The 13,332-nt window shown below is 37.0% G+C and overlaps 1 protein-coding gene across 2 annotated transcripts in view; it reads right to left on the bottom strand.

The window, feature by feature from the left end:
• The window catches only part of LOC124613226 (nitric oxide synthase-interacting protein homolog), a 69,841-nt gene continuing 56,509 nt past the window's right edge, over positions 1 to 13,332 (bottom strand). The window contains exons 6-9 of one of the 2 annotated variants that reach the window (XR_006979627.1): positions 9,871 to 10,058; positions 7,298 to 7,406; positions 7,001 to 7,214; positions 1 to 237 (exon numbers count right to left, since the gene is read on the bottom strand). Coding sequence is in view for 1 of the 2 variants with exons in the window: in XM_047141900.1 (XP_046997856.1) it covers positions 7,143 to 7,214; positions 7,298 to 7,406; positions 9,871 to 10,058 (369 nt within the window). In the remaining variant the exon portion in view is untranslated. Of the gene's footprint in view, positions 238 to 6,852; positions 7,215 to 7,297; positions 7,407 to 9,870; positions 10,059 to 13,332 lie in introns of those variants that run through there. The other variant, XM_047141900.1, reaches the window with a different exon arrangement.

Here is a 13,332-nt window from a genome sequence, read left to right as displayed (position 1 = left end):
TAATTTTAACAACCATTTTTATTACATACACATACAATTATTTTGTATAAAGGCTAATATATTTCAGTTCAATCTACTCTAAATTTTTCGTTTGGTAAAACTAATGGCTTTACCACAAATTTATTTTTCAAAACACTAGTTGCTATCAACTAATTAACATACAAAAATTATTACTTGCATCGCTCATGGGACGTTCAACAACAGAATGGCGGTGTGCTGGATCTGCCTTCTGATGTCCTGTTAGTACAATAAATAAATTCAGTTTCTATTGTTGCTGAGAACCATGTGCACTAATAGAGAGTAGGTGCAGATAATCTTATGACAGATCGTATAGTTTTGGAGCTCATTTTCAAGTAGTGCAGACAAAACAAAGGAGGATAAATATTACAAAATACTGTTGATGTAATTTTGTCACTACTAAGTGTGTAAATACAACTGTCTTTCTAGTGAGTTCGTATTATTTGATAAAGCAAACCATAGAACTGGCCTCAGCGGAAACTCACTTGCTCACTTATCTAAACTCCATACGGCGATAAATGACCTCCGATAGCCAGCAACACTGTTTCCACCTTTCAACAGCAAAGTGAAAATGGCTACTGCAACAGTGACTGAAAGCCATAGCTGCCTACCACTGCAGCAACAATGAGACATTGCCAAAGAAGTGTAAAGAAAATTTTGTTACAAGATTTGTCGCATAAGACACATGAAGCAGTCGTGCAGAACACACTTTAATTATCAGGGATGTTTTCTTGCCATAAGGACTATAAATAGTTAAAAGTAGTACATGTTGTTACCTCTCAGTGCAAACACAGAAAGTGGTCATAGAAAAATGCCTTCACTGTCTGCTATGACAGCTTGCTGTTAAAATTATTTCTAATGAGAAGGCAAAGGGAGTCACACTCCTGATGAAAAGACTGTCAGAGCAAAATATTAAATTCATGTAAGCAAATAGTGTGCAAATTACAGCAAGAGGGACACACTGCCAAGTGAAGTAGGATTCACGTCTCTACCCAGAAGAAGAACAAACTGTACAAAAATTGCTCTCTTATCGAGTGAAGTTTCGTGTAATGAGTGATGGCAATTTAGTACGACGTCACCAGCCGTTCGAGCACAGTGGAGGAAACGTTCAACAACATGAGCACCTTTTGTTGTTGGAAGCAGCATATGAACAAAGTCTTTAGTACATACTGCAGTCTGGTTTTAGCACTCTTTCTGCTACCATCTTAGTGCAGCTTTGTGATCACACATTTTTCGAAACTTGAGTTCACACAGTGTTTTTTTTTATGTGCAAATTTTCATGACCTTCGTAGTAATGTTTCCGAAGATAAAGCCACAACAAGACAAACACAAGAGAAAGAAAATGACCTTAGAAATGAAATGTAAAACCATTGAATAATGTGAACGTGGTGTGAGAACTGCTGATTTAGCACGCACATACAATCGGTGTACATCAACTATTTGCACCATCTTCAAGAATAAGGGAAAGATTAAGGAGATGGATGTTTCAAAGGGAGTGACAAGAGTATCTAAGAAACAGTTTCATATTCTGGACGATGTCAAAAGATTGCTCCTTATATGGATAAATGAAAAGCAATTGCAGGGTGACACTATTAATGAGAACATCACTTGTGAGAAGGCGAGAATGATTTTCACCGAGCCTGTTAAGAAGACACCAGGATCATCAGCAGCCAAAGAAGTGTTTAAGGGAAGCCATGGGTGGTTTGAGAAGTTTAAGAGAAGAACCACATCCACAGCATTGTGAGGCACAGTGAAGCAACCAGCTCTGACACAAAGGTAGCAGAGAACTTAATCAGCAACTTCAAGATGCTCTTAGATTCTGAGGGTTATCTGCCACAACAGGTTTTTAATTGTGATGAGATGGATCTATACTAGAAAAGATGCTGAAGAGTACCTTTATAACAGCAGAGGAGACTTCACTGCCCGGTCACAGGCCAATGAAAGACCATCCACATTGCTATTCTGTGCCAATGCAAGAGGCAATTTGAAAATTAAACTGCTGCTTGTTCGCCATTCAGAAACTCAATGAGCCCAAAAAAGTGTAAAGTCCAGAAGAGCAAGTCCCACAACAAGGCTTGGGTGACAAGTGACCTTTTTTGTGATTCTATCAATGAAGTGTTTGGTCCTTCTATGAAAAAATATTTGCTTTAGGTAAATCTGCCACTCCATGCCTTGCTTGTTATGGGCAATGCTCCTGTCCATTCTCCAGGCATACAAAACACCTCCTTGAAGAATTTTATCAATTCATCAAGATCCAATTTCTGCCTCCCAAAATCACTCCACTACTCCAGCCTATGGACCAGCAATTATTTCTAACTTTAAGAAGCTCTACACTAAAGCACTCTTTGAACATTGCTTTGAGCTGACTGAAGCTACCAATCTCTCTCACTCTCAGTTTTGGAAATATCATTTCAACATCGTTGCCTGCATCAAGATGATCAAAAAGGTGTGGGAAGGGATTACCAGGAGAACCCTCACTTCTGTTGGAAGAAGCTTTGGCCAGAATGTGCTGTCGAATGTCACTCTGAGGCATCTGAGTGAGTACCTGTGGAGCCTATAGTCAACGTGATTGTGTCTTTGGCCACGAGCATGGGAGTTAATAGCAAAGCAGCAATCTTCTGGCACAGTAAGAGATATGCTGAAAGCATGGGAATCAACTGCATCGTACACTGAAGATCACCACCCAAATAAAGCAGTAGCCACGTGGGCTACAAATTTATTTGATAATAATGCTGTGTTGCATTTTCACCAAGTGTTGAAGTATCAGCAGAAACAAATGACTATAGGTAGCCTCCTGGTAAATTATGTATTAGTTATGTATCATAAATCATAAAGTACATAATACTGTATATGTACTCTTTGAATAAATGGCATGAATACGATAAAAGTTTTAGTACTTTTCTGCATGGAAGCATTACCATATTTTACATTAATTTATATGGGATAAATTCTTTCACTTAATGAGTGTTTCGCACTACTGGTAAGATTCTGGAATGAACTATGCTTGTTATGCAAAGTTTCACTGTGTGTGCGTGTGTTCCTTTCTTTTCTGAAGAAGGCTTTGGCCAAAAGCTCAGTGTGAAAGTCTTTTTGTTGTGTCGGTCTGCAACTCAATGCGTCATCTTCACAGTGAGTAGCATTCTACCCTTTTCATAATTGTTACATACAACATACTCTATTGAGGCTAAGAATAAATTTACAGAGCTGATTTATATACTTTTAGAATTGTTTGTAGGTCAATGCTGGTATACTGAGTTCTCAGTTGATTGGTCTACATTGTGCTGCACAGATGCCTTAGAATATGCACCACATGAATCAACGTAAAACTATGTAACACACTAATACACTGAACCACCACATCAGTTTTATTCACATCACAATTCACTGAAGTATCCAACATCTGTAACTCAACATTAATATACCAAAAGAACATTCTACAGACTTCTTCCCTAGATAATTTGTAATTAATTATGTTCTTTTCCTTAAAAAATTTTCTTCGAGGACAAGGTCCCATTTAGCTTACTATGAGAAGAAGAGCTTTATCTACAGCAAAATAACACAGAAATTTGCAGTCATCTTGCAGCAGAGGTGTAGGTTCTGAAAGCGGGAGCTCGCCTACAACTGATGCTTTAGCGAGAGAGGTTTCTTTCACTCCACTCCCATCACTACTGAAGCCATATTCTCCAGAGTCAATCAATAAAAATATCCATATGTATCTGAAACAACTATCACACTATGGAGAAAGAGAATTATAAGGGTGGTAGAAGACAAAGCGGATGGGCGAGTTTGGAGAATTTCAGGAAAGCATAGCTCATTTACAAAGGATACCGCATACAGAACACAAGTGTGACTCATTCCCGAGTACTGCTCGATTCTCTGGAATCCACACCAAGTTGGATTACAGGGCGACAAGAAGGATGAACCCAATTAAGTCTTTTCAACTTTTGTTGATTATGTTGACTGAAGCCAAACATCATTGTCCTCTGAAGAAGACATGATGCTATGTTACTAACATGATAACACTTTTATTGGCACACCATCTCATTGGTTTCCCTGCCATAAATACATGTGTTTGACAATGCTTGTAAAAATACCAATGTGTACCATTATATAGCATGATGGTGCTGCCCCACTCGCCAGATCTTCAGTTTACTTTCTGGGAAATACTAGATTCAAGCACTACACAAAAAATTAACACTTAATAATATGTATCCCTAAATCTCATTTTCATAGCAAAATTTAAGAATGCTGTCAACCAAACTGCTTGACCATTATATCCAGATGGTGCCTCCTTTCTCACGAACTAGTGTACATGTAGAGGAACAAAAGTGCAAGCGTCAAAACTGGCTAGACACATGAAATGAGTGCTATAGCATCTATCCATTGCCTTCGTATTTTTTCAAATCATATTAAATGTGGGTCCAAGATTTTGGTGATCTGCTGGGAAAACTAATAATGTGCTTCTCTAGCCAATTTATTTCTAGAGTGATTAAGGCTGGCCACAATGTTGCCATACTGAAAAACCAATTATTCACTTGTAAGTTGGAGCTACTAATTACATATCTGACAACAAAAAATTCTGAAACTGTAAACGAGACTTCTTCATTACTAGTTTATTTGAACTTCTCATGTAAAGAAACTGTTCTCAATACTATTTTCAGATGTACAAAAATAACAGGAGAACATTATTTAAAACAATGGGAAGTTCAGGAATGATTTCATTTGTTTTATTTCATTTATTATTTATTTTATTTATTAGAGCACCATTTATTAGTGCCTATGCCACTCGGAAATGATCTTAACCTGGAAAAACTTTGAAAGTTCATAAAAAAATTGCTCAATACAAAGAAACAATGGAATTTTTTTGTTTGTAATGTTTTTCCATGTCAAAGACTTTATTTAAAATAACCATTCATAAAGTTTTTCTCAGTTTATTAGCCTTTTAACACTTTGCCGTCTGCAAGTCTTGTTAAAATTTATTCGCTTGGCGCCGGCAGTGCTAATTCAGATTACTTGGCTTGTCGCCGGCCGCTATCACCTTCCCATTGATAACAAGCTTCAAACACACTGACTTTTGTGGGCTTTAATTTTTCCGGAAATCCTCTATTTTGCCGCATCGTTTTTTTTCTTTTCAAGTAACTTCTCTGCAACTTCTACACTATCATAATAATTATCCATGTAGAGGTGATTCCACTTTCCATAAGAAGGTGTCAATAGTGCCATCACTGTTTTTGCTAAAGATTGTCCAGCATTGGAATATGTCTTGAATAAGGAAATGTGTCCCGTACTCGAATCACACAGCATCCCAATGAGTATGCCATATTTTGTAATTTTCAACGGATCGTAAACTTTAAAATTTAACTGTCCTCGCCACAGTATCATTCCTTTATCAATTGAGATGTTTTGACTTAGATTAAACATTTCTTTAAACTTTTTGGAAAAATAATCAATTACGAATTGCACTTTGAAAAGCCGGTCGGCATGATCCGGTTTATTGTTGTTGTCGGAAAAATGTAAAAATTATTATATTTGTCTGAATCGGTTGCGGGACATGGTTTTGCGAAATACCGGTGTGTGTATCAACGGATTCATTGACCAGTAATCACCGATCCTTGCTTTTCTTACAATTCTCATAAGGATAGCAAGCCCGAACCATTTTTCTAAGTTCAGGTCCCATAACGTCGACAAATTTGGCATTTTTTAAAATCCAGTTTCCTTCTATTGCAATTTTGACTGTAATACTTGTTGGTTTCGTTGTTAATATTTTCAAATAGATTGTTCCCCATATATAATTCTATGTTATCCATGACGCTCTGTGTATCTTTGGGAAATGTGTGTGGTCCTGCAGATCCTTCAAATTTATTATTGATCCTCAGTAAATCATAGTCTGTTTTCTTCGTCTGATTCAACAGAATCAGTTGGCAACTGTAGCACTCGCCAAATCCTTCTTGGACCTATTTCACTATCTTCCAACGATCCTGCTTCATTTTCACTTTTTTTTATATCCAGTGTAGTCTTCCCAATCTGCCAAGTCGTCCGGAACGTCAGACAAGAAATCCGCGCATTCATCGTAAATAATTGTATCGTCTCTTTCGTCGTGCCACGATGAAAGTGCACAAATACTTATAAAAACAAAATACTTGTTGATGTGTGTAACTTATTGTTACCTAAACAAAACACCAACAGAATGAAAAAGATACTAAAGTGTTGTCACCGGCCACTGCGCGGTACTATGCTCACGACACCACTGTGGTGTCGCTGGCCGTTGACTGCTATTTCGCGCACAACACCACTGTGGTGTCACCAGATGGCAAAGTGTTAATTGTATTAATTAGAAATCTATTAAATTGTCAGCCCTCATATTTTTATAATCTTGTGAAGTGTACATCCAGAATAAGCAAGTAGTGTTATTGGTATTTTCTGTCAATAGTCGACTCTGGTGAAAAGCACTCAAGAAAATACAATTACAGATATGTACACTTTGAACACAGGCTCATCACACTTGAGTGTTGTCCTAGAACAGCATACAAGACACCCAACAAGGAAGGAAAGCTATTTTCTTTTGATAAGCGCAATATATTTGTGACAAATCGCACTTATGCAAAGTACAAGCTTTTATTACGCTGCTGACAGCATCAGGCACATGCCTGAAATTGAACAGAGAAATGTATCATATGGATGCATCTTAAGAGATACTCTAAATGAAAGGCAAAAAGATTAATTCCGTATGAGTTTGAAATGACATACTATATCTACACATGCACAATAATGATATAAATGTGATACAAACACATGCCGATATGCAATAAAAGGTAGCCATGCAGAACTTGCCACTTGAAGCAATAAAAAGAATATCTTTATTACCATCATGAGAAAGTTTTACAGGAAAATTACTGAAAAATATAGCGACCTACAAACTGTAAATGTAAAATTTCACTCTTACAAAATTTTAATTAGTACTAGAACAAAGAACTCATGGTACCTGTAACATTTAGAAAACCACTGCTTCAAAAAGAAAAAAAAAAAAAAAAAAACTTTGAACATGTCTATTTTAAACATGGTTTAAAGAATCACCATTGGGCTTCTTCACCAAAATAGAAAATATGTACAAAATCAAGCTTTCCTTATGCCTGTAAGACTGGTCGTTCGTGCTTCCCTTGCAGTTTATCATTAGTAATAGAATATCCTGTTCCACCCTGAAACGAGATAATGACCACCATTAAATAACAATTTTTGCTAACAAATTTGCATGAACAAAAAAGTTTAACAGTAAACTAACCCGTTGCATTGGAATAATATCCTTTTCTGTGAGTTTTTCATTGGTCAGTGGGTGAAGCCAGTCTTTCTTAATGATCTTCTCAACACATTCCATTGTTACCACATCTCCCCTGCACATATAACATGGAATCATTACTAAACTTACAAAATCTAAGAGTGTCAGCAAAAAAAATATTACGTCCTAAATGTTATTTCTGTTAGTGAAGCTTAAAACAGTTTTCAAATTTCAGACATAATCTGTGAAGTTAGTAAAACAGTTACAAAAGTGCTGCAAGTGATGACACAAGAAGGTTAACTTGTTTCGGATTTTTTAGTTCCTCATGTAAAAGGCATAATGATCTGAAACAATAGATTGTTGTACTCATCATCTTTCAATTGCTGAATATCGCAGGAACCTCTGCTACTACTGATTATAGCTGATGTGTTCAAGAAGAGAAAATCCTCTGGTTACAGAAATATTGTAAAAACAAATGGCTGCCTTTTCTTTTTCTTTGAACTGTACTGATTTAAAAAAAATACAAAAAACAGAATGTTTAAGATGAAGCAATGCACAAACTAAGGCTTCATTTCCCCTGTATCCAGTATCAGGCTTGGTTCTCCACTTTCCCCCTTATTTCCACCATTCTTTTTTTATAACTGTTCAGTTCCAGTCCAAATTCCTTCCCCTTAAACTTGTCTAACAGAGTTATTCCTTCTTTTTCTAGGACTTCCTCTTATCCTAGAACTTGGTCTTCATTATTCCTTTTCACATTCTTCCATCTCCTACTTTCTTTAGTTGTCCATATCATTTTAAACTGTTGTTCTCAATTCTCTCATCAGCTTTTGTGCTCCAATTTCATTCCTAAAATCTTCATTTCTCACTGTGCCTCTCCTCTTTTTCCCTAACATACGTCTTAGAAACTTCATTTCACTGACTATGATTCTATTCTCCTCTCTTCTTGTCACTGTCCAGGTCTCCAATGAACATATTAGCATGGGCGTAAATTATGTCTTGTACACAACTTCATTGGCACCTCCTAAAGGATGCCACTTGGATACAACTAAAGAGCTTAATTTTTATTAATTAAAAAGAATCCACATCTGCTGTATAAAGAACAACGTGATTTCAATAACAAAGCCTTTTTTGAAACTTTTTTATCTGTTATGATGTCTCATCCCTGATTTTCACCTTTGTCAAGGTTACTTTCTTTTTTTAGCAGCTTGCACTTTTCTAACAGTGGCTTGATTCATCACTTCTTTCATACTGGCTGTTTAGTGTATACGTATGACCCACAGAAACTAGTTTGCTATAGTCTGATTCACGGACAGTGGCATTTTATGCAGTTCAGGCACAAATGGGAATTGTCTTGTTGCCAGTTCCAAGCAACAACTGCGGTATGCATATACATCTGCTCTGTGCTTGAAGAATGTATTGTATCTTGCAAATTATGCCTCTCACTTGCCTATGTAGAATCTGTCACTTACTACCACCATCAGCGATGTCAAATCGCATCAAACGGAATAAAAATTCACAAAATAACTCTCTACAATCACATTTAATGCTCACACTGGCTACGACATTGAAAGCAGAACACTACTGAATGCTCATTGCCTGTTGGAGAATGCATGGCATAGGTGTGCAGATAAGCCTAAATTCGACTGCCATCGTTTGTGACTCCAACTATAGATGTGAATCACACCTGACGCAGATGGCATCTACCCTGCTTCTAGTATACATGTAGCTTATCTACACCAGTAGTTATGCAAGTGTTTGCTAGTTTTCACTTTGACAAAGGCTTTCTCTAACCATCTATATTATACTGTGAGTATTTTTAATTTTATCTTAATGATTTAAGAGCTACTTACTTTACACTGTTACACAGTTATTGGTAGCCTTCAGTTCCAATAATCATAGCGCAGATATGTTCACATTGCAAGCACCTCTTTTGGCTCCTCTCAGTCGACAAATTATTCAAGTGTTTATAGTTTTGTATAAAAGTTAGTTTGATTTGTAGCTTATTTTCTTAGTATTTTACTATCCCATTTTCTTTCTTTTTAAACAGATCATCCTGTGACAACCTGCTAAGAAATCAGAACTGGTAATGATGCTACTTGTGTGTCCTGACGCTGAAAATACAGTCTCTGTGTTGCACTTCATCAGTAGGCCTAGTCTGTGTATACTTTCTCAGATAAAAACCGTCAGTAGTGTGTACTTATCATAAAAATATACTATTAGCACATTTTATGATAAATAAACAAAAGTTTTAAATAGTTTGTTTCAGTTTTATTTTGTAGGTAATCGTGTTTACTCTTCTACTCCACTCTGCTTCCATAAAAGTAATATGTTAACCCCCCCCCCATGTGCTCTTGCAGATTGTAGTGCACATGTAGCTGCAGGAAGAACCAGGTATTAAATATCTGTACTATGTAAACCAAGTAATTCCATCAAGGTGGTGAAGTGAAATGAGGGACTAAATTGACTCTTAGTCTATAGATTAATGAGTGATACAAAGAGCAGAGAGTGTACAAATTATACTTCTAAAGCAAATTATGTCTTTCAATAAGTTCTCTTTAAAACATAAAAAAGGTACTTACGTTGTTCTAATAACAGCACAAGGGACAGAATTACTCAGGACATCATGAGTAACAGCACACATATATCGACTTTTTTTGACAACAAGTGGTTTCTTGTCATCAGGATCATTCACTTCTTTAAATTTTACGTTAATGAGGTCCTTGACCCTCAGTGGCTTGCCACTTATAGGGCAGTAAATAGTTTTATCCTGTATAGACAATATACAAATTAGATACAGAGTATTATCCTATCACATAGCAATCTTAACTATACTCACATTGTACTATTTGTTAAATCCGCAAAGAGGCAGATGAGATTGCCAATACTTCCTTTTAGGAGGTGCACTTCTAGTGCAGACAGCGGAAGCACGCACAAATAAGCAATTGATAGCACTCTTAGCTTTTGGAACCACAGCTTCGTTCTTCAAGAGAGAAAACAGGAATCAACTGGTGGAGGTAACAGAGAAGGACAACACACTTGACACGTTAAGAGGGTTCGACAAGGATTTAAGAAGAAGTGAGTCACCCTGATTGCTCATAAGCATTTATAAACCATATTAGGAAACAAACAAGGAGGGGGTGGGGGTACATTAATGCTGCCATGTGCGCATGCTGCCTCCCCCCCCCCCTCCCCTCCCCCACACACACACTCAAACAAAACCTTTCCAATGCTTCCTCTCTGCTTATGATGATGTATTTCCTTCATGACTGTTCCAGAAATATGTCGCGTATTCATGCTGGTCCACATCAGTGGTTTGCTGTTATGGCTTTCAGTCCGAAGACTGGATCGATTCAACTCTCCGTAGTAGTTCATTGTGTGCAACTCTCTCCATCTCGTCATAACTACTGCAAATATTTGAACCTGCTTACTGTATTTGAACCTTAGTTTTCCTCAGCAACATTTATCCCCCACCCAAAACTGACAATTCTTAGATATATCAAGATGTGTTCTCTCAAATGATTCTTTGTTTGAATCTGGTTGTGCTACACATTTCTTGTTACATGAATTTAATTTAGCACACCTCATTAGTTTTTTGATCTACCCATAAAAATTAATGCCATTATTATGTAGCACAGCCTTTTCAATGCTTTTTTTCTCTTCTCGTTGGAACTATTTATTGTCCATGTTTCCCTTCCACACAAGGGTGCACCAGACAAATACCCTGAGAAAAGACTTCATAACATTTAATTTTATTCATTGTTAACAAATTTCTCTTTTTCAGAAATCGTTTTCTTACTATTGCCTGTCTGCATTTTATATTGTCTCTACTTCAGCCACTGTCAGGTTATTTTGCTGTCCAAATAGTTCACGTCTCTTCATTCTTAAAACTGCAGTACGATTCTGTACAATTTGTAGATATGACATTTCATTCGAGTTTTGTCTTGCTACCTTCAAAATTTCAAACAGTATATTCCAGTCAATATTATCACAATCTCTTTCTACATCTACAAGTGCTATAATCGAAGGTTTGCTTGTTTTCAGTGCTGCTTCTATGATATGCTGTAAGAGAGGCATTTGAAAAGTCCGTGCAAAAATAAAAACTACTTACGTATTTGGTGTAAACTTTTTCATTTTTCGACAGTCTCCTGTTAGACTTATAAACTTCATCCAACACTGTTCTAATTTGTTGATCCCTTCTGAATAACAGGAATTGTCCAAGTCTGCAAAATAGCTATTAGTTGCTGCACTCACCTCCTCATTTGAATAAAATCTTTGTCCCTCCAGCCATTTCTTCAAATTGGGGAACAAATAGTAGTCCGAGGGAGCCAAGTCTGGAGAATAGGGGGGATGTGAAATGAGCTGGAATCCTATTTCCACTAACTTTGCAACCACAATTGCTGAGGTGTATGCTGGTGCATTGTGGTGATGGGAAAGGACTTTTTTGTGGTCTAATCACCAACATTTTTCTTGCAGCTTGGTTTTCAAACGGTCCAATAACAATGAATAATATTCACCTGTAATAGTTTTACCAGATAGTCGATGAGGATTATCTCTTGCGAATCCCAAAAGACAGTCGTCTTTACCTTTCCGGCCGAAGGAATGGTCTTCGCCTTCTTTGGTGCAGATTTTCCCTTGGTAACCCATTCATTAGATTGTTGTTTGGTCTCAGGAGTATAGTAATGTAGCCATGTTTCATCCACAGTGATGAAATGATGCTTAAAGTCCTACGGATTCTTCCTGAACAGCTGAAACCATCCTTCCAACACTTCACACGATTCCGTTTTTGGTCAAGCGTGAGCAATCGCTGAACCCATCTTTTGGATAGCTTTCTCATGTCCAAATGTTTATGCAAAATATTATGTACCCATTCATTCGAAATGCCTACAGCACTAGCAATCTCACACACCTTAACTCTTCTGTCATCCATCACCATATCATGGATTTTATCAATGATTTCTGGAGTCGTAACCTCCACAGGGCGTCCAGAACGTTCAGCATCACTTGTGCCCGTATGGCCACTCCAACAATTATGAAACCACTTATAAGCTGTGCAGAGTCACTGTAATGTTTATCAAGATTCTCTTTAGTGTCCTGAGGTGGTTTGCCTTTCATAAAGTAAATTTTAATCACCACACAAATTCTTTTTCAACCATTTTTTGACAATCACACGACTTCTTTGATTCACATGAATGCCAAGCAAAAAGAAATAGACGAATATGGCTGAAACTTGGTGTGCGTTCTTTCCAAAGATGCTATTAACGAAACATGACCTCGATACATGCCAGTGATGCCATCTCTTGGACTTTGCACGGACTTTTCAAACACCCCTCGTAGGATCAATATTGTCTCATGTCTTCCCACATTCCTCTATAATCCAAGTTGATCTTCTCCCAAAGTCTATTTTTATAAATCTTTTAAACAATTCCACTCTTCAGTAAATAACTAGCATTAGTGTTTCGGAACCCAACGATCGTAATGATACTGAAAGAAAGACATTGACTAGAAGTCCCCGTCTCAACTTAAATCTTTCAGTGCTCTGTCAAATTCTTCTCATAGTGCCAGTTAGCTCCGTGTTACACAACAGCATAGACTAGAGGAGAAAAATATTAAGTCTTGAAAAAGAGATCTCGAGACACTGAAGACGTAGACCACTAAGAAATGTGAAATTGTCAAATGGTGCAAGGTAGTGACAAACCTCATTGACAGAAATTCACTGAAAGATTTAAAGAGGAAAAATTGTTGCTTATTTTCTTATGGCCAAAGTGAATAAGCAGAAAATTCCGTACCATTGGCCCAAAGATTTACTCTGGAACACATTAGTTGTCAATAAAATTTTGTTGCAATGCAGTTTTGTGTTAATTCTGAAAGTGCTTCAAAGACAACTGTGCCAGTGCTGGAGAGAAAATTTCATTCAGAAGTTAAATATGTATAAACCCAATGAACTTAACAGTAAACCTGTTAATTTCATGTGAAGCATGGTACAAATTTTCTTTGCCACATCTTCAAAATTGTGGATTTGGTGCATCTGTTAAATAGTGTGT

This window comes from Schistocerca americana, chromosome 4, assembly GCF_021461395.2.
Source record: "Schistocerca americana isolate TAMUIC-IGC-003095 chromosome 4, iqSchAmer2.1, whole genome shotgun sequence".
Lineage (NCBI taxonomy): Eukaryota > Metazoa > Arthropoda > Insecta > Orthoptera > Acrididae > Schistocerca > Schistocerca americana.
This window is presented reverse-complemented; position numbering and strand designations above follow the sequence as displayed.